This window comes from Meleagris gallopavo, chromosome 21, assembly GCF_000146605.3.
Source record: "Meleagris gallopavo isolate NT-WF06-2002-E0010 breed Aviagen turkey brand Nicholas breeding stock chromosome 21, Turkey_5.1, whole genome shotgun sequence".
Taxonomy (NCBI): Eukaryota; Metazoa; Chordata; class Aves; order Galliformes; family Phasianidae; genus Meleagris; species Meleagris gallopavo.
In genome coordinates, this window is record NC_015031.2 from 6,472,177 (window position 1) to 6,498,190 (window position 26,014).

The 26,014-nt window shown below is 40.4% G+C and overlaps 1 protein-coding gene and 1 long non-coding RNA gene across 3 annotated transcripts in view; one reads left to right on the forward strand and one right to left on the reverse strand.

The window, feature by feature from the left end:
* Positions 1–6: 6 nt before the first annotated feature.
* Positions 7–4,284, forward strand: LOC116217355. Its single transcript, XR_004161797.1, has 2 exons — positions 7–812; positions 950–4,284. It is a non-coding gene; the product is annotated as an uncharacterized LOC116217355 (long non-coding RNA).
* A 4,716-nt stretch (positions 4,285–9,000) lies between these two features.
* Positions 9,001–26,014, reverse strand: part of NF1 (neurofibromin 1) — a 70,613-nt gene continuing 53,599 nt past the window's right edge. For both annotated transcript variants that reach the window (XM_031556444.1, XM_019621969.2), the window contains 20 exons: positions 25,590–25,792; positions 24,362–24,555; positions 23,761–23,901; positions 23,286–23,565; positions 21,946–22,160; positions 21,706–21,767; positions 21,465–21,579; positions 20,700–20,801; positions 19,778–19,918; positions 19,079–19,205; positions 18,580–18,711; positions 17,908–18,043; positions 16,910–17,067; positions 15,809–15,931; positions 14,986–15,113; positions 14,185–14,285; positions 13,422–13,564; positions 13,238–13,284; positions 12,236–12,452; positions 9,001–9,858 (listed from right to left, as the gene is read on the reverse strand). In XM_031556444.1, coding sequence (XP_031412304.1) covers positions 9,716–9,858; positions 12,236–12,452; positions 13,238–13,284; positions 13,422–13,564; positions 14,185–14,285; positions 14,986–15,113; positions 15,809–15,931; positions 16,910–17,067; positions 17,908–18,043; positions 18,580–18,711; positions 19,079–19,205; positions 19,778–19,918; positions 20,700–20,801; positions 21,465–21,579; positions 21,706–21,767; positions 21,946–22,160; positions 23,286–23,565; positions 23,761–23,901; positions 24,362–24,555; positions 25,590–25,792 — 2,908 coding nt within the window. In that variant the 3' untranslated portion in view covers positions 9,001–9,715. The remainder of the gene's footprint in view (positions 9,859–12,235; positions 12,453–13,237; positions 13,285–13,421; positions 13,565–14,184; positions 14,286–14,985; positions 15,114–15,808; positions 15,932–16,909; positions 17,068–17,907; positions 18,044–18,579; positions 18,712–19,078; positions 19,206–19,777; positions 19,919–20,699; positions 20,802–21,464; positions 21,580–21,705; positions 21,768–21,945; positions 22,161–23,285; positions 23,566–23,760; positions 23,902–24,361; positions 24,556–25,589; positions 25,793–26,014) is intronic.

Sequence of the window (26,014 nt, forward strand, 5' to 3'; positions counted from 1 at the left end):
AGCGCGACCGCAGCCTCTGCGTGCCGGGCTGAGGAAGGCGGAAAGGCGCGTGTCGCGGCCGGGAACGCCGCGCTCCGGGCCGTGGGCGCTTCGCTTTCGTTTCAGCGTGAAGTGGCGGCGTTCCTCGCAGCGCTGCGCGGCACGGAGGAAAAGCTTTGCGGTGGCGTCCGGGCAGCGCTGTGCCGTGTGCTGTGCGCGCTGTGGTCATTTGCGGCGCCTGATCGTGAGATGTTTCCTTTACCGAAGGTCACGAGGGCGCGTGTGTAATGATGAACATTTGAGCTGTGGGGACGCGAAGGTGTGTCTGTCTGTCTGCGGCACAGAGCTGAGCTCTTCGGTCAGTTGAAGTTCCGGGCTGTATTGTAGGGAAACCAAAACCGTGTGATACCGCTAAGGATAACGACACATCAAATAAAGCAAACGGCTAACAGTGATACCCGCTGCTGTCTCACAGTCACGTTCTCACTGAATTTCATGAGCAGGAAATGCCTCCTGGCCGGCTGGCTCAGCTGCCACCACGGCTTAAAAAGCAAGCAAATGTCCCTGGCAAGAAGAATTGGCACCAAACAAAGCAAAAAGAGTACTGAAAATGAGTAAAGGATGAGGGAGTTACGTCAGCACCCTCAAGGCCAATTTACTCTTGGTTTGTTTTGTTTTTTACCTCCGCCTTTGTTGCAAATTGCAGGCCTACCCATTAACATCTCAAACAGAACTGAAAAGTGAGAAGGCCAACAGAAGTGTACTTGCACAATTGCTTTGCAGGATATTTGATCCAGTTGTTGGAGTGTGACAGCAGGATCCTGGCTTTCAGTGTGAGCCTGGTTTCATGTCCCTGAACCCACACTGTTTTGTCAGCAGTGCTGGCTACTTGTTGCTCTGGGTGCAGAGCAGCACGGCCAGCTGTCAGCTGCAGTTACAAAGGGAGCAGCTGTAATTTTGCCTTTTCTAGGAACCACATGAGACCAGCAGTGAAAACCAGTGACCACCCTGGCTGGAAGGGGACCAGAGAAGAATCACACCTGGAGAAAGAGATCCCATCCAGCTTTCCAAAGGACAGGAGACACAGAGCAGGTGACAGCCCCTCCTTTTTCCATGAGCAGTAATTCAGCTCACAGAAACTCAGGAGCCAAATGTTTGAAGCAAACATGTAAGTTTCTTCCCTTGTTTTGTTGTCCTGCCCCTGCCAACCCATGGCCTCACGTGTTCATATGGTGAGGCCTTTACTCCTTTGTGTGCTTTGTGCTGCTCTGAAGCAGGCTCCCCTTTGGCTCACTGCCACTCTGTGCCATCTCTGGCCCATGTTCAGTCATGTTTGTCTGTAGACAATTGGGTGGGTCTCACACACTATAGAACTCTGCACGTGCTCTCACTGTGAGAAGAGCTGGAAGAACCAGTAAAAAGGGGAAAGAACCCTGGCTGATACTGCAGGGAGCGGGAGGACACAGCCAGCAAGTGAATGTGCTTCACAGAGTGCAAATTAAGGCACAAAGAACAGAGCCCAGGACAGGTGAGGAGGCAGAGGCAGTCACTGCGACCCTCATCTAGCATCTTATCTTAACCACAAGTGCTGAGTTAATAAACAAGGTCTTGGAAAAGTCAGCCCCAGTCAGGCTGTCTCTGATCTGTCCCTTCAGGAGACAGTCACTTCACTTACCTGTGTCTTTAATGCCACAGTCTGGATAAGCAATTCTTGTACAGCTCAACAAAGCCATTCTGCTGAGCATCCAGCTCTGCACAGAATTCATTCTCTGAGCATACCAGTCAGGAGCAGAAGCTGCAGAGCAGATCTTTTTCATTTTTCTAAAGAACAGTGTGCTATGAAGAAAACATAACAGTTTAATAGTTCAGTGGGAGTTTCTTAAACACAGAGTTAGTCATCTAGTCATCACTATAATGCTATCATTTGACTGTACCTTAAGATGCAGCCGTCGAAGTTCTTCATTGTGTTGAGCAGCAAAGTTGTGCTTGTTTTAACAAGTTACATCATGGGAGACTTTATTCTACGTTCTCCACCCACACAACCCCAGGATTTATTTTCATCTGAGAACTTGTTAATAATACCAGCGAAGAAACTAATGTTCCAAGATGTTTAGGATTCACACACAAATCTTAAATTCTACTGGTAGAAACAGAACATCATTGCTTTGATAGGGAATAGTCAGTAACACTCTTCACAGCAAGAAGAGTTTTAGTTCTTAGTTCCATGGCGCTGTGCCTGAGCATGATATACTTACTCAGGTTAATGTATTTTCTGCCTACTTTGCCAATCCAGATGGGCTTAAAGGGAGGAAAGAAAAATAAGTATTTGATGATCACAGAAGTGACCAACTTGCAGTAGAACTCAATGCTGTGGTAGGATGCTAAGGACCAGACTACAGCATTTCATGCACGTGGGTGTTTCTCAGATGTAGCAGTTTGCCCAGGACAGGATTTGGTCACTTTAACAAATGGCTCTGAGCCACCCTGGGGTCAGCAAAGTGGGGCAAAGAACAGGACATCTCTGCCCCGGCCCTCAAAGCAGTGCAATGTGATAAACAGAACGGCTACTTTGCTTTTATCTGCTGTGTTTCCTTAAACCAGCTGCACACAGCTGTGAAGCAGCCTGAGATGAGGCTGATCCTCACAGCAATGTTACCATTCAGAGGTGTCAGATTCAGCCCAATGTATGTGCCAAAGTTGCCCTCAGTGCTGGCACCCCACCAGCTTCTGAAAAGGGCTTTCAATTGTTACACCTGTGCAATTTTTGTTGTTTTTTAGTGTTCACAAGAAAGTCTGACATTATCATTAAAGAGAACTACAATTTTTTATGAAACATCTGGGCTGTCTGAAGTGTGAATATTGAAAAGACTTGTTATTCCAATCAGAGGTATTTGGAAATACGTATGCTGGCCAGAGACAGCTTAGTATTTAGAAATTATCTACTCTTACTACAGGTCAGTCGTATTCCAGGGGTTTACAGCAGTTTTAACAATTGCAGTTTTCCTTCTTGTACAGTTTTACCTTATTTAACTCTACTACAAAATCTGTACCCTTTCATCAAAGAAGTTCTGAATTTAGACTTTTTTTTCCTTTGTAAAATATTCTGGCATATTGGTGCCAGCTGGGCAGGGATTCTGAAGCTATTTCCAAATAGAGAAGTGGTTGCTCTGAGGATGCCACTTTTTTCCCTTGTGTAGAGTTGTTCGACTGCATAAAGACTGAGCTAAAAAACTCCTCATTCATTCTGTACCACAAGTAACAGGGAAGGTCAACTGTCCAAAAGAAGAATGTCAGCATTTTTAGCAGCAGTCACTTAGCACGGCTTCAGAAAATACCTCTCTTAGGGCTTCTCTTTACGCACAGTACTGCTATTTCTGATACAGATTAATGACCATTTCCTCTAAAGTAAAGAAAACGTACTCCTATAGGAGATACTCAACTAATTATGATTCATAAAGGCAGCATATAAGTACTTACACATTTTTAGTAAAAAGTATTCCCCTAAAAGAGAAATAATTTTTTTTTAATTTTGCAATAGAGGTTGCCTGACAGTTGAAACTTGAAGCTTTTAAGCTAGAAAAGCCCAAATAGACAAATTATACTGGTATGTTCTTTAAAGGCCAAGCAGCTGTTTTATTAAAATACTGAATTTACATTAAAAAGTCTGATTCTTTCCATTATAATAATCTTACTGAAGTGACATGAAATTCATGACAAGGAGCTAGCTTTATTCTGTCCACATTCTGTCCTCAGTTACCCACAGACAGTTCTGCTACTATTCAAAACTGTGCAAGTTCACACCCACATAGAAGCACATTTGTCTGGAAAGACAAATCCCAAGGCAATTGGTTCTCATATTCCCTAGGAAAAACAGCTTTTCAAATCCCAATTTCAAACCCATCCAAATCTGTGTTCCAAGAAACAGAAAAAGGATTTCAGAATATACCAACTCCCATAAGTGAATGACCTTCAAACAACTTGAAGCAGGTTGAATTTACATTTTACTTCAAAAAAAGGCAAAGTACATACATGAGGAGAAGATGGGAGGAACAACAGTTACCTGAAACCAGGCTTCTACCATTTCTGCCTAAGCTTACCAGCTGTGTCTGAATCAGCAGGGCTCTGGCCTGCCCTGGCACACTTGCTCACCATGGGAACAGGACTGTGTATCGAGGGAACATTTTCAAAGTTGAGGCCCAAATGGAAAGAGTAAGATATCATACACAGTGTAAGTTTATAGTACACAGCTTTGTTTTTAAATGACATAACGCAACAGCAGGAAGGAGAAGTAGTAGTTAACAATTACTAACACTAGAATAATCAAATTTGTATGTTATACATATACAGCAACTAACTGCTTTACAAAAAAAGCAAAATAATACAATATATTGTCACATGTATTTACAGTGTAGTAAATATACTTTTCTGTCAAATTTTACACAAAAAATATTTACAGGTGAATATACTGCATTAAAAAAAATGGTGGGACCAACACTAAAAGTGACTTTCTGTGGTAAGTTTGTTGCATAACAGTAAGACGTGCTTCATTACATTTGTAAAAATTAAACTTAGGATGAAACAGAAAAAGCCCTAAAACCTACAACCCATTTAGGAAGAGAGCACTGGAATGCTCCCAAGTGCTCGGTCCACAATACTTATTTGAAAGGTTTCCTATTCCTGGAAACTTCATGCACAGTAAAGCAGAAACATTGGCATAATTAACAGGTAGGTTATGTACTATTCAAATACTACTGAATTATCTTTAAGTCAGGGAAAATACAAACACAAAATGTTAATCATCTTTACAGTACTTAACTGTAGTTAGTAGTAATGGATAGCATGTTCTAAAACAGGGGTGTCAAACATACAGTCCCCATAGTGTAGCTACGTGGTCCACGTGGTTTTTCTGAATGTAAGTTTTCATTCTGAAGTACACAGACTGCATGGCTGCAGAGCTGATCCTCAGACCATGATGAGGGCAGCCTGTGCGGTGCTGAGCGCTGCCTGAAACAGTGACTGGAAGGTCTGAACTTGGGAGTCTCCCACTTCTTACATCAGGTTTCTAGCCTGATCTCGAAGCATTGTCACCAGCAACTAACTAACTGCTGATCACTAGCATCAATGGAATGACAGGATGAGGAGAGGGTTAAAAGAGGCTGGATTAGAAATGGAGAGCAGTGCTCACAGGAATGAAACAGAGCAGGACACAGAATATGCAAAACAGGAAAAGGGAACAAATAAAGGAGGATATGAGAAGGAAAACAAAAAGGTAAAGCAATAGCAATGGCTATTACAGGGAGCAGGTTTTCACGGTGATGGATGACAGTAAGGCACTGACCAACCATATACTAATCAAAGTTTACGAGTGAAAGGAAGGCGTTCTCCCCCTTGATCTAAGCACAAACTTCCTGAACCCTGGTGCTGCTGTGTATCAGGACAAACATAGCCCTGAGTTACATCTTTGCTGTAGACTGTGGCCATCTAGAGTCCTGCATTCAGGTCTGGGCTCCCCAAAGGCAGATATGGACCTGTCGGAGCAAGTCCAGAAGAGGCCAGGAGGATGCTCAGAGGAGAGCTGAAGCAGCTCTCTTATGGAGACAGGCTGAGGGAGTTGGGCTGTTCAGCCTGGAGAAGGCTCTGGAAGACCTCACTGCGGTCCCCGGGGGCTGCAGGAAAGGACTGTCAGGGAGTGTGAGGGCTTTAAACTAAAAGGGTAGAATTAGACCAGGTAAAAGGAAAAAATTCCTCACAGTGAGGGTGGTGAGGCCTTGGCACAGGCTGCCCCGAGCAGCTATGGGTGTTCCATGCCTGGAGGTGCTGGAGGCCAGGCTGGGTGGGCCCTGGGCAGCCTGTGCTGGTGGGAGGTGCCCCACCACGGCAGAGGCTGCAACGTGAGCTTTAAGGCTCCTTCTATCCAAACCATTCTACGGTTCTGTGTCTATAGTTACACCAGCTCTTTTTACCTAAAATGTTTGACACCCCTGCTCTGAAAGTTCGGGTCACCTCACTGAAGTACACAGTGAAAACGTTAAATGACTCCTTCCAAGAAATAGAACAAATTAAATTTGGATGACTTGCTTTATCAATGTATCATTTGTTTCAGTCAGGACCGAGAGCTTACAGTAGTTCTAGTTCTCACTGAAAAGGTAATTTTGGTTTCACCATACTCATAGCTGTAAGAATGCAGTAGTTCTTATTTCATGATGCATTTTTTATAGAGGCAATGCAAAATATTAAAGAGTTGCTCTCAAATGCACTCAGTCCAAACAGAGCAGAGTTGGCAGTTCATCTGGAATTATTTTTAAAGAAAATTTTCTCACAGAGAAACAACTGAACGTTATCTTTTTGTATCAGTAAATTATAAGAGATTCTTTCTTCCTCCCACCTATGGAGGGAATAACTCTATAGGTTTCTACAATTCATTGTCTTCAGCAAAACAGAAAGGGCTGGAAGTAGCTTGGTTCAGTATAATCAGGTGCAAACTGGCAGCGATACGGAAGCTATTAGCAATTTGATGTATGAGATGAAAAAGGTTTTTAAATCAGTGACTCCCAAAATTACAAATGCATAGCAGCTGAAAAACATGGCACAAGTCACTGCTCTACTCCTTAATTTAAGCCTAGCCTTGTAACCCTTCATAGATCTAACAGTTCAGGAATCATGATTCTACTGCAGCTCTACGCAATCAAGAGTAAAAAAATGTGGTTAATTGCACAAGTCTTCATATTTTCCAATGATTCTATTTCAAGATTGCTAATTCTACATTTTCATCCTGTTTTGGCAAACTATTTGCATATTAAGCTTGTATTCATAGTTCTTCCAGGACTGTAAACAAATTAGAAGAATTGTTATTTTATGAATCAATACAATAAAGGCATTTTTATTTACATAAATGTTACATTGTTAATGTGTGGATACACGTGAATTATGTGCTATATCAATAAAATCTGAACGCTTATAATTGTACCATTCTCTAATAATTTAGCTGTGGAGTTTGATTTACTGAAAGCCACTAACAAAATTGCACTAGAGGATTTTATTTTTTTCATATAGTGGATATACTTTTTTTTTCCCCTTCTAAAGCCATTTATAGGTTGTTAACTTCTAACATACAACAGAGATCTGAATCTAGGAAGTTTAACTGTTCTTTAGCAGTAGATTTGCTTAGCCCTACAATGAGCACGTGGATGTCAGGCCTTTGTCAGAATGCCCATCCACCTCCGAGATCCAACGCTCTGTGCATCTTCAGTCTGTGCAGGTAATGTCTGTAGCACCCAGTGCTACATCTTTACACATGATTCAACATAGCAGCATATTATCACAGTCCCCATTGCTAATGCACTACTGTGGCTGACAAGTCTTTCACAGTGATAGCAATTTCAGTTTCATATAACCCCCAAGTATGAGCCCTTACAAACTAAAACCTCTTGAAAGTTCTGCAAGAAAAGTTTGATTGCAAATGTCTGTACTGATAGCAGAAATTGCACTGCAAACATTCAAACGTAACCTGGATTTGACAAAGTGTCAGTTACTTTTAAATTTGTGTACCTTGAGCAAACATTTTTATATCACTGCTTGAACAGCACAAAAGCAGCTCTGCCAAACAACCTCCCAGAGCTGAAAGTTAATCAATAAAATTTTCCCCTCTGTATCCCAATAGTTTTTCTGCCAGGAATTTCTTGAAAGTGTATTGTTAGAACAGCAAAACTAAAGCATACGTTAAATGGAAGAAAGAAGGAATAGATTATAAACACTGCTATAATGATACCATAATAGTCAGTTCTTGACAGTTTTCTTAAAATCATAGAATCACAAGGTTGGAAAGGACCTACAAGATCATCCAGTCCAACCGTCCTCCCATCACCACTGCTACCACAAGCACTAAACCAGATCTCACAGCTCCTCATCCAGACGCCTCTTGAGCACTGCCAGGGACAATGACTCCACCACCTCCCTGGGCAGCCATCCAGTGCCTGACCACTCTCTGAGAGAAAAAGTTCTTCCTTATGTCTAACCTAAACCTCCTCTGGTACAACTTGTGGCCATTTCCTCGGGTTCTGTTTGTTGCCTGGGAGAAGAGGCCAAACCCCTCTTCACCACAACCTCCCTTCAGGAAGTTGTAAAGTGCAGTGAGGTCTCCTCTGAGCCTCCTCTTCTCCAGACTGAACAATCCCAGCTCCCTCAGCCGCTCCTCATAAGACTTGTGCTCCAGACCCCTCACCAGCTTTGTTGCCCTTCTCTGGACACGTTCCTCAATGTCTTGTAGTGAGGGGCCCAAAACTGAACACAGCACTCGAGGTGCGGCCTCACCAGTGCTGAGTACAGGGGATGATCACCTCCCTGCTCCTGCTGGCCGCACCATTTCTGATGCAGGCCAGGATGCCGTTGGCCCTCTTGGCCACCTGGGGACATGTTGGCTCATGTTCAGCCGAGCATCAACCAACACCCCCAGGTCCCTTTTCTCTTCACACTCATCCAGCCATTCAGCCCCAAAGCCTATAACGCTGCTTGGGGTTGTTGTGGCCAAAGTGCAGGACCTGGCACTTGGCCTTGTTGAACCTCATCTCATTCACCTCAGCCCGGCAATCCAGCTTATCTAAATCCTTCTGAAGGGCCTCCCTACCCTCAGGCACAACAACACTACCTCCCAACTTGGTGTAACCTGCAAACCTACTGAGGATCCCCTCATCTAGGTCATCAATAAAGATATTAAACAAGGTGGGTCCCAGTACCAACTCCTGGGGGACACCACTTGAAACAAGTCACCAGCTGGACTTAACTCCATTAACCACTACCCGTTGGGCATGGCCCTCCAGCCAGTTCCTTACCCAAAGGAGTGAATACCTGTCCAGGCCACAGGCAGCCAGTTTCCCCAGAAGAAGCCTGTGAGAGACTGTGTCAAAGGCTTTGCTGAAGTCTAGTTAGACTACATCAACAGCTTTTCCCTCATCTACTGTGTCCCTTGTCTTTCCACTGTATAACCTTTTATAGTGCAGTTAAAGTACAGCAAAAAAAAAAAACTCTTGGAAAAAAGACAGTTTATCCAGTCTGGTCCATATACAGTCCAAGTGTTTGAAGCTATGGTCTGGGAAATGAAGAGACTCATGAAGCCTCCTTGTCCTCTCAATTTATTGCTAATTACTAGGAATTTAATCTAATCAACCAATTCTGGCTAAGCTCATTGTACGGCAGCTATTGTTAAGTTTCTTTTAAGCACGGTAAAAAAAAGTCCACAGCTAAAAATCCTACAGGTTTGAATCAAAACCAGGATGATAGTAACTTCCCCTGGCTCATAAAGCCACTACCTTGAGAAGTGTGCAAACAGGATTAAGTATTAACACTTTCCTTTATAGAAGAAACAAACAAGGCAAATCACAGAAGCAAGGTAGAACCGTCTATGGGAAATGGCTTTCGTATTTGGACAAGGTATGTTCCGCAGTGTTATAGAACTCACATCTCCTTCGCCTACAAAGTCCTTCAGGGTCTACAAGTGGTTCTGAAACACTGGCTTAAATAAAAATAAAAAAAACAGAAAAAAAGAAAGAAGGCATTAAAATTGAGGCAATGTTTCAGGAGTTGATCATCTGGCAACATGGCTGACAGGATGGGAACTTGAAAAATTAAGTGCAGCATCACAACTGGTGGGGGGCCCTTTGCAAGAGGCCCACGTACGTCAGTCAGTTTCCAAAAAAACAACCCAAAAAAACGATCAAACGAAAAAAAACAACCCCAAGTTTCACACAATCTTCTTAATGCTGTGACGTTTCAAGCTGCCAGCACTCCGCTGCTTTTGCACCTGGCTGGCAGAGCCATGGCGCATCCTCCCGCTGTTGGTGTGGCCAGCGGTGGGCGAGAGCTCCACGTTCTCCTTGTCGATCCCTGGGAAAACACACAGACCAAGGTGTTAGCCTTGCTACTTTGCCACCCTGCGACTCAGCACCATAACAACAGTCGCTTCTGCAAATGAACAGGTTAGCATGGAAGTGCCTCCACGGTACAAAATACTGTGACACCCTCGATGCCAGAATCAAGGCACCCTGCCGGGCCACGCGGCGCCAGGCAACGGCGACACAGGTGGCACTCGGTGATTGTGCTCAGGACACAACCCAGGTCTGCCATGCGAACAGGTGGCGGTGAGGAGACAGCCTCTGGGAACACAAGCAGCCAGCAGTGCTGCCCTATAGCTGGGAAAGCACTTCAGACATCCAACTAACAAAGTATTTAAAATAACTTGTAACTCTCTTAGCAAGAAGTAACACAGCCTTACTGGTGACAATGACTCGCAAATGAGAGATCTGATGCAGCTGTTTTATTGCAGTACTGTAATATGAAGAATAATTTTTTCAGATCTAATTTACAACTCTGAGCTCAGAAAGCACAGCTCCTATCAGATCCAACACTTCCCTGTGCTAACCTTCGTAAGGACAGGAAAAGTCACTGCAAATACTCCTGAAATTCCACTAGTAACAAACAGGGCAGAGAGACTCAGATCCAGTTCAGGAGAGAGGGCAGAGTGCTCTGCTCTGGAGTTGCCTCAACACCCTGCAGCTGACAGCACTGTCAGAGCTGCCTGTGCACGAGGCTGCTTGTTTGCAGGAGTGCGTGCTGATGTATTTGTGGGCAGAGTGAACAAGGGTACTTGGAAACAAAATGCTCCATCCATACCCTCAAAAGACACCCTCCCAAATCAAGAATAAAGAAACTCTAGGGCCAAAGCTTGGACATAATTGCACGATCACTGTCAAGACGTGAGTCTGGAAATTTTCATGACTGCTATTGCAAAAGTGCTGCTCTCCCAGACACAGGCAGGAGGTAGAAGGCGAGGATGAAACCAGCCAGGATTTCTACCCCAGTGCACATACTCTCTTAGAAGCTTTAGACAAATTCTACGGTGTTGTGCTCAAGGAATCACATCAAACAACCAACCTAAACAAACCCCACCAGTGTAACTTCATGCTGACATGATGACAGCACACGATTGGGTATGAACCACTGCTCTACATCTCTGGGATACAGTCTGTCATTTGAAGACATAAATGTCTTAGTGCAGACATGCTTTCAATCAGTCGTTACTTTTATGCTAACCCTGTTTTGAGTTAATCACTCGTGTGGCAGCACCTTCGTGCAGCTGTCACTTTACTTCTGCTACAAAATGAGTATGCTTGAGGCACATTTAACAACACTAAACACTTACAGTACATGTGCAGCATTGGAATGAGCAGTAGGAAAGGTATATTAATGGGAGAGGCTCAAAGTATAACCAGCAGCAAAAATTAGGATGTCTGACAGCAAATGAAAAGGTTGGAGCAAAATCCTATCACTTCAAACAGTATCTCCCACACTTTTATGTCTCATCCCTCTAAGAAATTAATTCTCATTGGCACAAGCAAGTATAGTGATTACACTCCACTGTTTCACACAGTTACAGTGAAAATCAAAACTACATTCAGAAGCTGTCTGTGGGCTGCTGTCCTTCTGCTCCCTGTGTGTGCAAGCTCATGAAGTCACAAGCTATGATGACAACAGGAAGCAACCTGCAAGGTGAGTAAAAAAAGTCTTTTGCAGTCTTATTTATTTATTTATCCACACAATCAAATGGTGCTGATGAGAATTCATTTTACTGAACCTCCTGTCTGCTGCAATTTAGTCCAAAGAATTTGTGTCTTTTTCCTGGCAGTGTGCAAATGATGCTGAAGCTGACCTCCTGTGAAACTAAAGAGCTCATGAAATAGTTTTACATTTTAGCTTAATATGTGCAGCAGAATAATTTCACATACACTTCTCTGTTACCAAATGTATCTTATTCTTGAAGATGCGAGTGACCTTTGCCGCTACACCATTAATAACTGCTAGCATCACACGAGAAATGCAACAGCTTGGCACTTACACTGAAGCCATTCCTGTGTCCAGGATTAGTAAACTACTTCTCATGCCACAAGCCCAACCCTAAAGCAGATCAAGCAGCATCTCGTGCAAATATGGAAGTAGAGAGTACCTTGATGAGGAAGCTGCATGAAAACTGCAGATTTAGAGCAAGGCAGAGAAGCTTTACAAACACAGAATGAAAGAAAAAACGTAAGTGAATAATGTCCGTGACAAGGGGTGGGGAGAGATGACAGACAAAACATTTAATGCAATTGCAAGAATGCAATCATGTTTGATGTGTAAACACATTAAAAACATAACAAGATGGAGTACTTGGCTGTATAAATTCAGTACATTTCCTTACCTATGAAGTACCACAACTGCTACTGACCTGGGGAGTGCTGGGAAGTTGCGAGCGAGGTCATGGAATTGGAAAGGTTAAGGTTAGCAGTAATGCTAAGCTGGCTCTGCACTGCGGGAGGATACGGAGATGTGGGTGTCAGGAGAGATTCTTCACTGGTTTCCTCATCAATTCCAGGCAAATACGTGTCAATCAAGGCATCAAGAAACTTCACTATGAGCTCAGCATAGTCTGGAATTTGTGTTTGCTGTGAGTGATGGGGGGAAAAAAAAAGTTGGTTCACTTTCTCGTACTTTTCTGTCCATGAATCTCACCCCTAACTCACTGTAAGTTTTCAGTGCTTTTGCCTGAAATTTATAAAAAGCATTTGGAGGCAAGTATGTGTGAAAATCCATTTGTGGTCCTTCCCAGCTTAATCTAAATGCAATGCTACAGAGCACTCGCAGATGTAATTTCAGTTCATCTAAGAACTGCAAAGCCAGAGGAGGGGGCTGTTCCATCCATAAGGTTCACAACAACCGAAGTTAAAATGTTATTAGGAGTATTACTTGTACCCCCCAAAGCCTACTGTCAGAACACTGCTACTCTGCTCATGCAGTTCTTGTAGCAATGACTAGAAGCAACAAATGGCAGCACAGATGGTCAATGGATTTATTTCTTCTGTTGTAACATAGAATTTGTCTTTATGGAATTATCATTCTTAATGATTTAAACTCTTAAACAGTAAGATAAGGACAACAAACCAGAGTTGCTGAATAATATTCCATGTCTTTGGAGTCTTTGCAAACTTCAGGATGCTGAAAAGCTCTATTTACCACCTGATTACTATTATCCAGCTTCAGTAAGTTTACTTTATTGAGTTCATCAAAATAGCTGCTGCAGGCTAAAAAACTTCTAGCCATAAAAGTGACCCTTATGTTACTGACTGGCTCATGTAAGTTTTGTCATTTATCACTTATCTGCATCATACCTGGAGCATCAGCATGCTTTATAAAGAGAACAAAGGTAAAAATTGATGAATTTATCTCTTACCTTGGAAAATGGGCCAGCAAACCTCCACAAACCATTAAATCCAAAACCTACAACAACAAACTGAATGTTATGAAGGATTTACGAGGTCAGAGAGAATCCACACTACAAAACTGATCAGCTCTTTTGCCAAGGCATTTTCATTAGGATATCTAACTTGGAATTCAGCAATTAAAAAAAAAATTACTTTGTAGATAAGAAGTTTGGTACTGGGGTGGAGACTCCTCATGGTAGACAACACTCTGAACAATCCCATGAATTGGATTCAACAAATTTGGATCTTGACACAGTGACAAAAGGGTGTTGATCTTGGAATCCAATAAATTATGCCTGAAGAAAAGAAGAGTGGATTATTTTTTTCTACAAAATAAATACGCAGTTTTCTAACCCGTATCTAAAAAGTTACATTGAAAGAGTATCCCGAAGTACACTTTGTATCAGTTTTGATATGCACCTGGGTTACTGATTAAAAAATTTGAGTCTATCTGGTACAAAAATATATAAAACTGTATATGTTGACTTATATAGAAAGCTATATAACCACGTAAAAAGTAATTTGATTTTCCACAGTACCAAGTAAGTGCCAAAGCCACGCTAAGTCACCAGATACCGTAATGGCAGCAGTGGCACTGAAAGCTTTTGGGAGGGATGGATGGCTGCACAGACAGGCTCCCTGGCTGCTCTGCCAACCTGCCCAGAGACCAGATGTGTGCCAGAGGGCCATCTGTAGCAGTGCTCTGTGAGGATACCCATTCCCCTAAGAACATTCCTTTTTCCCCTACGTTAAGTAAATGTAATGCTCTCAAACTGTGATGGACATTTGTCTCAAGCAAAGGACAGACTGCTGCTCATAACGTACAAATGAATAAAGCACCTCACACGTGCTTGCCCCGGTCCAGAGACATTTTATAGGAAGTACAGAATCATCACAAACAGCTTTAGATACTTACACAACAGGAAAGACCTTTGGGAAGACAACACTGGCCTCTGCTAAATACTCATATAGAATCCGCTGGTCAAATTCATCAGTAGTGTACTTCACTAACGTTGCCTGTGATAATGCAAAGGACTAAATCAGCATGCTTCTAAGGGAGGCTGAGTAGTTACAGGCTTTTTTGCTTGTTATTGTAGTTTAAGGGTTTTAAGATTTCAAGATTCCAGAAGAAGCAGCGTTACAGAAGATTAATGTGAAGACATGGAATTAAGTTGTTTTATGTCATGAGAAACAATAAGAACAGTTGGATAATAGCTTCTATTTTGGTCCAAAATTAGCTAATCAGTTTTTGACAAAACTGTGCAACTGAGTCTTTCTGCATTATAACAGGAATGCAGTGTACTGGTGGAAGCACTAACATACTGGTTGCTATATTACAATTTAGTCAAGGTTTAAATTGAATTGTGCTGGTATTCTAGCAATTTCCTCTTCTTAACTTTTAAAATATGTAATACATAAGAACAGCTTCTTGTTATATAAAATCAGTTTGTAGTAAAATTCTGTCAGGAAAAAGAATCAATTGTTAGACATGTTCTGAGCTGTAATATAGAACCATGGAAATTCCAAATTTCCCCTCAGGTTGCTTTTCTTAATGGATTTATAAGGTGATTCCTAGGAAGTGTGAAGAAAAGCAGCAAAAGAACAGAGTGGCACAATGCATTCTAAGTTTGATCCACGTGAATTCATGAAGCACCACAAGGAACATTTCTTTGGACGGTGAAAGTAACACACAAAAATACACAGAAAGAAGGCTTACAAGAACTGTAAGCAGCAGTGCTTGAATTTTTGGATCAGTCAGAACTTCTTCATCGAGGAGAACATTTGACTCAGAAACAGAAACTTTTCGGAGATGGGGGTGCTGCTGGGGCGATATTCTCTGGGTTTCTGCCAAATAAAAAAGACCAACTAATCAAAAGCAAAATAAACCTAAACCAAAACAGAGTTAGATTTTGCATAACAAGTTCAGTTATATACAACCTTCAGAGTTCACCAGAATTTTCATAAAGTATAAAAAAGCAACAATTATGCTGTAATACTAGCAGAGCTAGATTGTCACATGGGATGTATTATCAAATGGCAAACAATAACCCCAATTTCCTATTCAGTGAAATACAGGCCCAGGGGTGGTAAGTAATGTTTTCAGGGTCAGGCAGCAGACTGACATCAGGTACAATAGAAGAACCCTGGTCTTGCATTGCAATTGGGGATGGGGTCACAGGAAGCAGATGTGGGAGAAGATGAAGAGAGGCATTCTAGGCATCATGTCAGATTCCACTTGCAAAATCTGCAGCTAGGGCTCAGTAAGCCATAAAAAGCCAAATTTTACTTATTTCACTCCTGTACATGGTACTTTATAGCTGCCCCTTATCCTGCATCTACAAACTGAGCAACTCTAACTCAAACCTCAATTGCCAGAGATATGGAAGACTACACTCTCCAGAAGCCATTATTAAGATATTTCTCCCTTACCTTGTAGTAACCTAAGCAAATAAACACTGAATTTGGAAATAATCCTTTGTATATAAATACAAAGCATTTATAATTAGTGTTATTCTGAAAATGTTAGTCCTGTTTCTCACCCATTTCATAATCATTTTCGGCTACTCTCCTCATTTTGGGAGGCGTTGTGATTCCAGATTCCATGTCTTGCCTTTTAGGAGCCTTTGTGTCCGATATCAAATGGTCAAAACTTTTCCTTGTACCTAAAAACAATTTATCAGGAAATTAAAAACATTAAACCTAAATCCATACTTCAGTATTTCTGATTGTCTGGCCAACCTACTATCTTATCTGCAACATATCAATAGGAATCTGGGGACATTTTCAGAGATGGTAGAGAAATTATGGTTACACCATGCCGCTCTCCATCACAGTTTCCAAAATGCTTCACAATGCATATGAGAATAGCATGCAGTTTATTCAAGTATGTAAGCTGTGGGCATGCTATGGTTTCCTGGTCAACACATCACATTGAATAAACATGCCAAAATGTGATTATTGAAAAGGAAGCAGTAACAGGATTGTAATGAAAGAAATGCCTCTCTTCTTCATGTACACTTATGTACAAGTTATGTGGAGAACTCATCTTGTTTCACAGAACCATAGTATGTTTTAAGTTGGAAGGGACCTTTACAGGTCATCTCGTCCCACCTTCCTGCAATGAACAGGGACATCCACAGCTCCACCAGGTGCTCACAGCCTGGTCCAGCCTGATCTCGATTGTCTCCAAGGATGGGGCACCACCACTTATCAGGGCAACCTGTTCCAGCGCCTCACCATCCTTACTGTAAAGAACTTCCTTCTTATATCCAAACCACATCTCCCCTCCTGTAGTTTGAAACCACTGCCACTTGGTCTGACACAACAGACCCTGCCGAAGAGTCTGCTCCTCAGAAAACTGAACTGGCACTATGAACCTTAAGTATCTGAATTATCTTTTTTTTTTTAATCACTTCAGCATGCATATTCTGAGTAACATTTTCCATATTCCTCATCAAAGCAAACCAAATTATTCCTTTTCAATTGTAGTGTCCTCTCTTCCCATTTTGTAGAAATCATGTGCATTTCTCTGAATCAGGAAAAAGTACTTAAAGTCAAAACAAATACAAGTATAATTTTTCTCCAGTAACATTTCATGGAGTATCCTGTTGACAAATTAGTAAATTAGGCATCTTAATAACCTAGAAGCTTTTTAGTGTTCGCTTGCGAAGGCTGCCCCATATCCAAACTCATGGACTTTCGTGTTCGAGGGCTTATCTGTCCCACTGTTGGGTAACTGGCAGCCAGATGTCTGTCTGAGCCCTTTGGTGATGACCACGGTTGATTTTCCTTTAGTGTCCTGAAAGTGCAGAGAAATTAAGAAAATCTTTAAAACTTTTACATATTCAGACATTAATTTTTCAGCTAGCCAAAGTATCCTTTATTAAAACCATATTTTCTAGCAGGTTAATCTCCCAGAAATATGTATTAATAAAAAGTATTTATTTGGCTAGAAAAATATCTGAGCTAGTAAAAACTAACAATCTGGTATGTACCTAATGCTGAAGAGCCGAAAATAAAGCAATAAGAACATAAACAAATCTGCTCATAAGGCAAAATGTAAGACATTTAACATCTGCTGCTCCACATTGGATACTAAAAGGAGAGGTACTGAATAAAGTGCTCCATACTGAGAAAATCTGACTCTGCATGGCACTTCAGGGTTGACTTCCTAGCTTACTTCTGTGGCTGCATATGGACAATCGATAAGATGTCAAAGTTTTCCAATGACAGGAATCAAGCAATTACTTAGCATCTCCTTACTTCATAAAAGACAAACAATTTTACTCTAAAATGCAAATGAAGAATGAGGAGAGACTAGGTCTCATAGAAAAGGGTTATCAAACAAGATTAAGAATCTCCAAAGCAGTTAACTAAAGTCTGAAATTGTTTCACAGACCTCAAAATCATATCTCAAAATCATATTCAGAGAAATCAAAATCATAAACAAATTTCCCTATTTCTTGGTCACAGTAGCATATTAGTCAGAACCACTAATGTGCAGTTGAACATTAACTTAGCTTTAATGAACATGGGGTTTAGTTTTCTATATATCACAGCTTACTTTTAGATAACTTAGTAAAGAAAATAGAGATTGAAATTTGGGTAACTTTTATTATCGAAAAGATAGACAACCAACCTATAGCTAGTGTCACTGTGATGTATGGGATATGTATCCATAGGGACATTTTCCATTGCGACATCTGTCAACAAGAGAGACTTCCTATGTTTTAGGCTGCAGCGACTTCGAACTTCCTCAGACACTGTCAGCAAAGCTAAATTAAAAAAAAAATCAAAGAAAGTTGGTGCAAATTTTCTGGCAGGAATACACTGAAGAATGTAAGCATCTGTTCACATTTTTTACTTAGTACAAAAAAGACCACAGAGATGTAATTACACCTTCCTGAAATGTACAGATTAAAAGTAGGTCATTAAAAAAATAATTGCATTCTCCAACCAGCTAGAATTCCATGATCTAAGCATTTGCCCTCATACAGCCATGTTTTCTGTTTCTAGATCACTAGAAATGTAAATTCTGCAAGGAACAACACACTTTAGAATTTAAAACAAAACACCTTCAGTCTCCCTGAAGCATTCTGGAAGTTGCACAGTAGGTCCTGAGCTGACAAGCCTTCAGACCACACTGTGTCAGAGATGCACAGCAGCCTAACCCAGACTCTTGTCCAACTCCAGTTACAAGTTTCCTTCATACTGATAACAGAGGAATTAGCCTAACACCAGAAGACATTCCCACAATAACCCACTCCTTTCCAGTTAATGCAAGTTCAAAAGAATGTTTGTTTAATTTCACCTGCTAGGTAAGCCACGCTCTGGGTGTTCACCTCAAACTTGTCACAGTTCCTGTGCTTGTTAACCAGAGCTAGTAGTGTATGTAGAATCCTTACTGTTCTTGCTACAGTGGTAGGTGAAGGATGCCTGTACCCTGCAAAATGAGGTTTAAACACCAAATCTTGTATTTAATTTTTGAATACATATTTATGAAGCATAAATATTTTTAAGGCATTTATAAATATTTTCCAGCATGTTCTCAGGACACTTCATATGTAGGGTAATGAAGTACAACGCTAACAGAAATTGCACATTCAGGACTATTAATTCATTCCCTTTGTCCAAAATCACATAATTACAAAAGTCTGTGCATATACTACATCTATATCTCACAAATCAATCTTCAGTGAGCAGATACAGGCAAGCACAGAGAAAGAAAGTGTTGTGGGAGAAAGAAGTAATGTACTGCAGCAAATGAAACCACACATTCATTTTCACACGAGAGCAACATGCACTCTTACCTTTCAAGAGGTGCCCCACCAGTGCAAAGTTGAAGTTGGAGTTGAAATTTAGCCCAACAAAATGATCCATCTGTTTGCAGTGCCATTCAAGCGGTCTCCTGATCTCCATGAACACCTCTTCTGGGCTCTGACTCAGAGAAAATAAGACATAAGAATATTTCATACAATCAAAGAGTGGTTTTGGCTGGGACCTCGGTACACATCTCCTACCATGGGCAGGGACACCTCCCACCAGCTCAGGCTGCCCAGGGCCCAGCCAGGCCTTGAGCATCTCTGGGTACGGGGCACCACAGCTGCTCTGGGCAGCCTGTGCCAGGGCCTCATTGCCCCCATTATGAATTTCTTCAAAACAGCCTATTTGACTGAAGGTTACTCATCACAATCAATTAAAACAGTGACAAAGCATAGCAATTTTAAGAAAGTACAGGAACCTACTGGCTACTGACTGCACTCCTGACCTGAATACATCTATGTATTTCTCTGTTGCAGTTTGGGACTAACCTAGCTAGTCTCTCTACATCACAGTGTACTGCTGATATTCCACAAGTAAACAGCTTGCAATGCAAATTTTAAGCTTTAATTGCTTAATTATTGTTCACTAGGACAAGGAATATATGTATTTTTTCTTTTGATTAGAACTAACTGCTTGCATGAACTAAGGGTTAATCACAGCTGATTGCTCGCAGAGGGCTTGCTTACCTTATCATTGAACACTCGAAGGCTATCCAAGGTATGCAGATTCTGTTCCAGCAGTGCTGTACCTGCTGAGTATAGATTGACTTCATCCAACTGCAGTACTGCCATGGCTACCCAGAAGAGGGCCTTGTGCATAGGGGAGTCCTAGAAGGAGAAGGGAAATGAAAAGGCCATGATTCTACTTTCACATAAGACAGTGCAAAGCTACCAAGTAAACAGTGAAACAAACTGAAGTTAATATTAATTTTTTTTAAAGTTTTTGGCTATGTGAATGAAAGTCAAATATGCACATTAAAGCAGCCATTCAAACTTACCTGACAGGAAAAACAAGTTTAATTTTTTTTTTTTTAGCGTATTTTTAAGGTATTAACAAAGAAGGAGTTGCAAATGCAACCATACTCTCCAGAAATCCCTTCTAGAACTTTGCCATAGAAGTGTGTTCTTTTAAGTGTGCATGACAATGCCACTCCACAGGTAAATTTTGAAGTGATTCATTAATGGTGCACCTACTGATATGCTGATCAATTCATTGAAATAACATAAAAGGGCCAAATTAATATCACATAAGACATAATCAAAATTTATTACAAGGCATGATCAGAAAGATGTATGAACGACTGCAAATTCAAAAGCCAAGATGGAAAATCTTTTGGTGAGAATGAATGCAAACTGCGGCGCAGCCTTTGTGTATATTGCTATGGCCCAGTTTGATGAAGCAGAACAGTACATTCTGAAGTCTTTTTAAAGCTTCTGCACATACAAACATCTGTGACATACTTCCCATATGTAGTACTTTCAAGCGTGAGTCACAGCAGCGATGTGTGAACATCAGATACCACAAGACTTACATACGCTTTAAAGCTTATACTCAAAATTATATAACCCAAAAATATATTCTGTTTATTTCAGAAATCCAGTTGCTTACCTTGTTAAGAAGAGGCTGCAGTTTGGTGAGTGCTATAACTGTTGCTTCTATTAGAACTTGGCTATTGTAATTATCAGGGCCTTTTAAACAGCTCTCAAGTCCCTTTTTGTAGAAAAAAAGAATAATAAGAAAACAGAACCCATAATTAGATTTTGCTTTATGAAAAGATGAAAGCTCTAAACTATAATGTAGTTCTCAATTAATTTATAAAGGCTGAGTTGCCTTTAAGCCAATTTGAAAGGAGTTTCAGAAATGAAGATCTACAGAAGCATTTATTTATTGCTTTAAACAATCATGCAATATGTGTTAAAAAAGTAAGAGTGCAAGAGCCACAGAATGGCTCTTCTGCAGTTCAGACACTGCACAGTTAAATTTTATATCCACATAACGTTGGTAAAATACTTGAAGAAATTTATCACTGTTCAGCTGCTACAGAACACAACCTTCTTTAGAAAATATGGACATAATTACCAAGCTAGGTAGTATGTTGCAAAGTTTTCTTATAGAAACATTCTGCTTTTTACTGTATTTAGTTGTTCTACACTGTTAACATACCTTAAAAAAAAAAAAAAGAGTAACACACAGGTACAGCTAGCTGCAGTACCAGAAAATTTCTCAAATTTCCTATCAGGTTTCTCTGTAGAAGAACATGCTTGAGGAATATATTTGCTGTGCAATTATGCTGAGTTTCATATTCAATAGGAATACTAAAAAAATTTAGTTACTTTATGTGTCAGAGAGGAAGACAAATACAGACCCATATACCTTGCTCAGAATTCGGATTATTTGTTTTATTTGTCCATGAGAGACACGCTTACTTATACAGCCAAAGACAACGAGTGCTCTTGGCTGCAGGGATGGATTATACTGGAATGCAAACCTGTGAAGAAACAGAGTACACTACATTAAATGAATATACAACAGACAAGCTGTGCAATGGAAAACTGAAAATTCCAGGTGTACTACACAGGCAGTTAGGGGTCATGCTTTGAGATCTATAACATACTTTTGAGCTAGTTCAGTCCACTGGTCCAGCCACTTGCATGTTGGAATATCTCTCATACAAGCCTAAAAAGAATGACATTGTTTGAACATATATAACATAAAGAAAATGAATTATTTTAATTCAGAATGCTCAGTTATTTCAGTTGTCAGAAGTGTTCCTTATCACGACATTGGAGGCACTGCTTGTTAAACTGCTTGTTGTAGAACAAGCAGCACTGTAACTTTGTTTTGAAACACATACCTCCATGATCTCCAACAAAGCTTCAGTAACCGTTTCCAAGGAGGTCAGTGCAAAAGTCTCCCTCTCGTAGGAGCCAGGTGAAAATGACCTGTCTCGATAGCTGGAGCGGAATGCTATGACTGCAGCTGATTTCACTTTGCTGATTCCAAACAGCAAATAAAATTTAGGCAGAGAAAATTCAGTCAAGCTCAGTCTTAAAACTTGCTTGGTCTCCTCTGTTGAACAAATTTTTACACATTAGACTTAAAACACTGACACACAATTCATATTTTAAACACACGTAAGCTCACTCTCCCACAAATACACAAGCAGATGATAAACCTTTGCACGTTTCTATACTGTTTTCTTTGCTACTTGTCTCAGAACATGCCAGAACAACCGTGGCCTGTTGCACAGATCACTGAAAACAGTCACAAGAGAGATGCAGTCTGGAAATAGATAAAAAGAAATTTGTCTACAGATGTGATTTTCTGAGACTTTTTCTCATGTTTGTTAGGAGAATGGAAACACGGAGTGCTCCTGGTTTGGAAGGCCAGCATTACTGTCAGTTCAAATGCAGTTAAATTCTGGTTTGGGCTTCCACTGCAATTAAGTCTCTTAGATCAGAAGAAAATGAAGGCCCTGGTACTGGCACTGCATATTCTTACAATTCTGAACTTTGTTCCATTATTGTGTACTTCAAACCCATTTTTTAAACAGGAAGGCTTGCCTTTCTCTTTGTGCATCACAGCAAAGCTTTTCTTTAAATGCAAGTGTCTGTGTCTGTGTCTATGCACACTCTGTCAATACACTTAGATATAAAAGGAGCTTTTAGATACTTAAAAAAACAAGATTACATAAACTTCTTGATTTTTTTTCACAAAATCCAGCCTGATTCTATACTGTACTTCTGTGACTGCTGAACCCTTTGCTATTTCAAATATTTTAGGATTGCTAAAATACAGCTGTATGCAACATCCCTGCTTTAACCATGCAGTTTCAAAATTTCCTTATGTAACTGATATTTGTTACCACATTATGCAACTATTCAGAAGATGCACATCAGCCAGTTTTAGCACAGATGCATTTTATCCTTAATCTGCAATACAGGAACTTACTGGTACTTACTTTCTTCCCTTTTTCAAAGACCCGTTGTACAATTTGTACTACACACCTGCTTGAAACCAGTCATATTTTAACTCCCTCTTCATAGTTATTCTGGCTCATACCCTTTTCTGGTTTCTACACAAGCTCAACAGCAAGACAGTAGTTTCAAGCTCAGAATTGTTGAAAGAGAGAAAGAGAGCTCTGGTGTTTCTGAAACTAAAAAGCAATCAATTGAAAACCTGTTAAGAACTTACCACTAAAATGAAGCTGTGAGCAAGTGCACAGAGAATGAATGATGTTGATGACAAGACCATGAGTGGAAGCTCTGAGAGAAAGGGGTCCGGTGGCCACCAACAAAGTAACCACATGAAAGAGGTAGGGGAGATGTGCAGCCACATCCAGAGAATTGTTGAAGGACAGCATCAGCATGTAGCGTGCCAGAATGGCAATATCATCCCACATCAGGTGCTGCTCCAGCGTAGGAGTTGGAGACAAACAAGTCTTGTCAATTATTTTGCACATCCTTCCAATCACCTGAAAAGAGAGCAACCATTTTGCTTCTATGAAACAAAGAGCAAGCTCAAAATTTCAGTAAAAGCTGTTACAAATCAACATTGGAGTTATTCTTTTTTTTTTTAATTATTATTGCTGAGTCATCAGAAAGCACCTCAGTGCTATGTTGTTATCTAAAGGTGAAATTACTGTTTAAGAGGCAAGGAGGGAACTCACTTTGCTTGAAACCAATTTTACATTTCCAGAAGCAAGCGCTACCGCTGTGTCTGCCATAACCTCAGCTTTAATGGATCCTAAGCCCCCTGTGGCACTAGTTTTGATGAAACTGTCCAGCACTACGTCAAGGAGATCTGTGATCTGGTAGAGAAAAAAAAGCCTTTCTTACTGTCTGGTTAACATAATTTTTCTACAGTAAACAAGCTTCTGAATAAGTAATCATTATATTTTTTTAGTTGAAGGTGCATGGAAGCAACAGTCCTAGTGATTTGTCATCTTTTTGGAAAAAGCCTACTGAAATATTAGAATTGCAAAATGAATTGCATCAGATCAAAATGCTTCACAACAGCAGAAGAACTATGATACGGTATCGTTTTTATTTTGTTCTCTGCTTCAAAGCACAACTATTCATAAAATGCTGCACTTTGCACTTATTGAGAAGAAACTGGATTTGAGGTGGAAAAAAAAACAAAATATATTTCAGATACTTCTGGGAAATAAGCAAGGTCTTATCTGTCAAAAATTTTATCCTTATGTAAGTGATTGAAAACACTATAATCTGCTTATAAATAAATTACAAGAAATCGTGCATAATTTATACCTGTCCAAGACTTCCCCATATTTTAGCCTGAATAGAAGGGTACATCTGCTTTTCATTTATTGTCATTGTGATAAGCTTATCAAGAATAGCAGTGACTCGCTGGCGCTTCGCATCGTCGTTGTGTTTGCAGAATCGAACCAGATTGGACAGCCAGGGAGTCATATACTCCAGACAAAGATGTTTCAGTTCAATACCTGAAAGAAAAATTCACAAAAGATCACTGCTGGTCTTTATGAACAGGTAAATAATTACTTGCAAGCACTACCCTTTCATTTTCCTCCTAAAGTAACGAATCAGATCTGAGCAAATAATACCCTAAAACACAGCTTTCATAAGGAGCACACTGTTAATGACAGCATCCAATAAACACCTGTAAGAATCTAGCAAGGAGATTTTGACATTTTACTATCTTAAGACATGTGACAAAGATGTGTACACTTAGTATGAAGTGGGACTAAAGACAATTTCTTTTTAATCTTGAGAATGTATTCTGAACTGCTTCCAGCAGTAAAATCAGAGTTGTTTTATGTCTGGAAAACAGAGATAACAAAAGCAGAATGGCAGAACCAGATAGGAGATACCATCAATCTGAAAGGCTTAAATTTGAAAGACACAAACTGTTTTCTTAAGGTATCTGCTAGAACTCAAAACTTCACCAAGCTCTTTTTTTCCTTTTTTTTTTTTTGTTCCCTACAATCTTAATTCTGGTGAATCAAAAACTGTGTGACAGAGATCTGATCACCAGATTACTCACTGTACAAAACTGTCAGGGGGATGAAACAAATAATTTGTGTTGTGATCACACTGAGTAATTGTCCAGATAAATGAGATGGCTGGTGAAAGCTAGAAAGACTGGGCTCGGGCTGCTTTACTTCTTTTTAAAATATCTGCTTCCTTTCTTCCCATGCAGAAAGAAAAGGGTATGTTCAAGAGTGTAAATCAAAGTACTGTGAGTTCCTGCTCCAACAGATGCCCCCCCCAGGTCACAACATTGGCTTCTGAGAATTACACAGCTTCACAGAAACACAGAATTGTCTGATTAAACTTGATTATTAAGAAACAAATATAAATGGGTCATCTTAAAAATATCCAAATCAGTTCTAGGAAGCATTAGTAACTTAAAGTTGCTGTGATTCAGTAACATGAGGAAGTTTGTTAAACTCGACAGCTACCAGCTTAAATCGTTTCATGTTCATGGTTAGTACTGAGGAACACCACTCTTACTTACTCGATTTGCTAAATCCTGAAATACACTCTTCCAAGAACTCTAAGGTAAGGTGTGGCTCATTAGCTGCAAGAGTCTTACTAATTGACACAATAAAGAGCGTGTTGTTGGCAGGAATACATAGACCTGAAGTTTCCAGTAACTGGCCCTCAATCTTTAAATTAAAGGTACAGGTTAAGGCACACAGAAGATTATAGGCAGCAGACCTGTAAACAAAGCAAGCAATGTGATTTGTAATAGTCTTCCTGTCTGTTTTAAAATACACACATTACACTGAGACATCGCAGCAATGGCAGTCACATTTCCAAAACCAAATCAATATTGTTATATAATGTACTATACTTAAAGCCTGAGCTGCTTTTCTGCATCAATTAAGATTCAGAGACAACATTTGCCTTGGACAAATGAATTAAATTACTCCTTTGTTT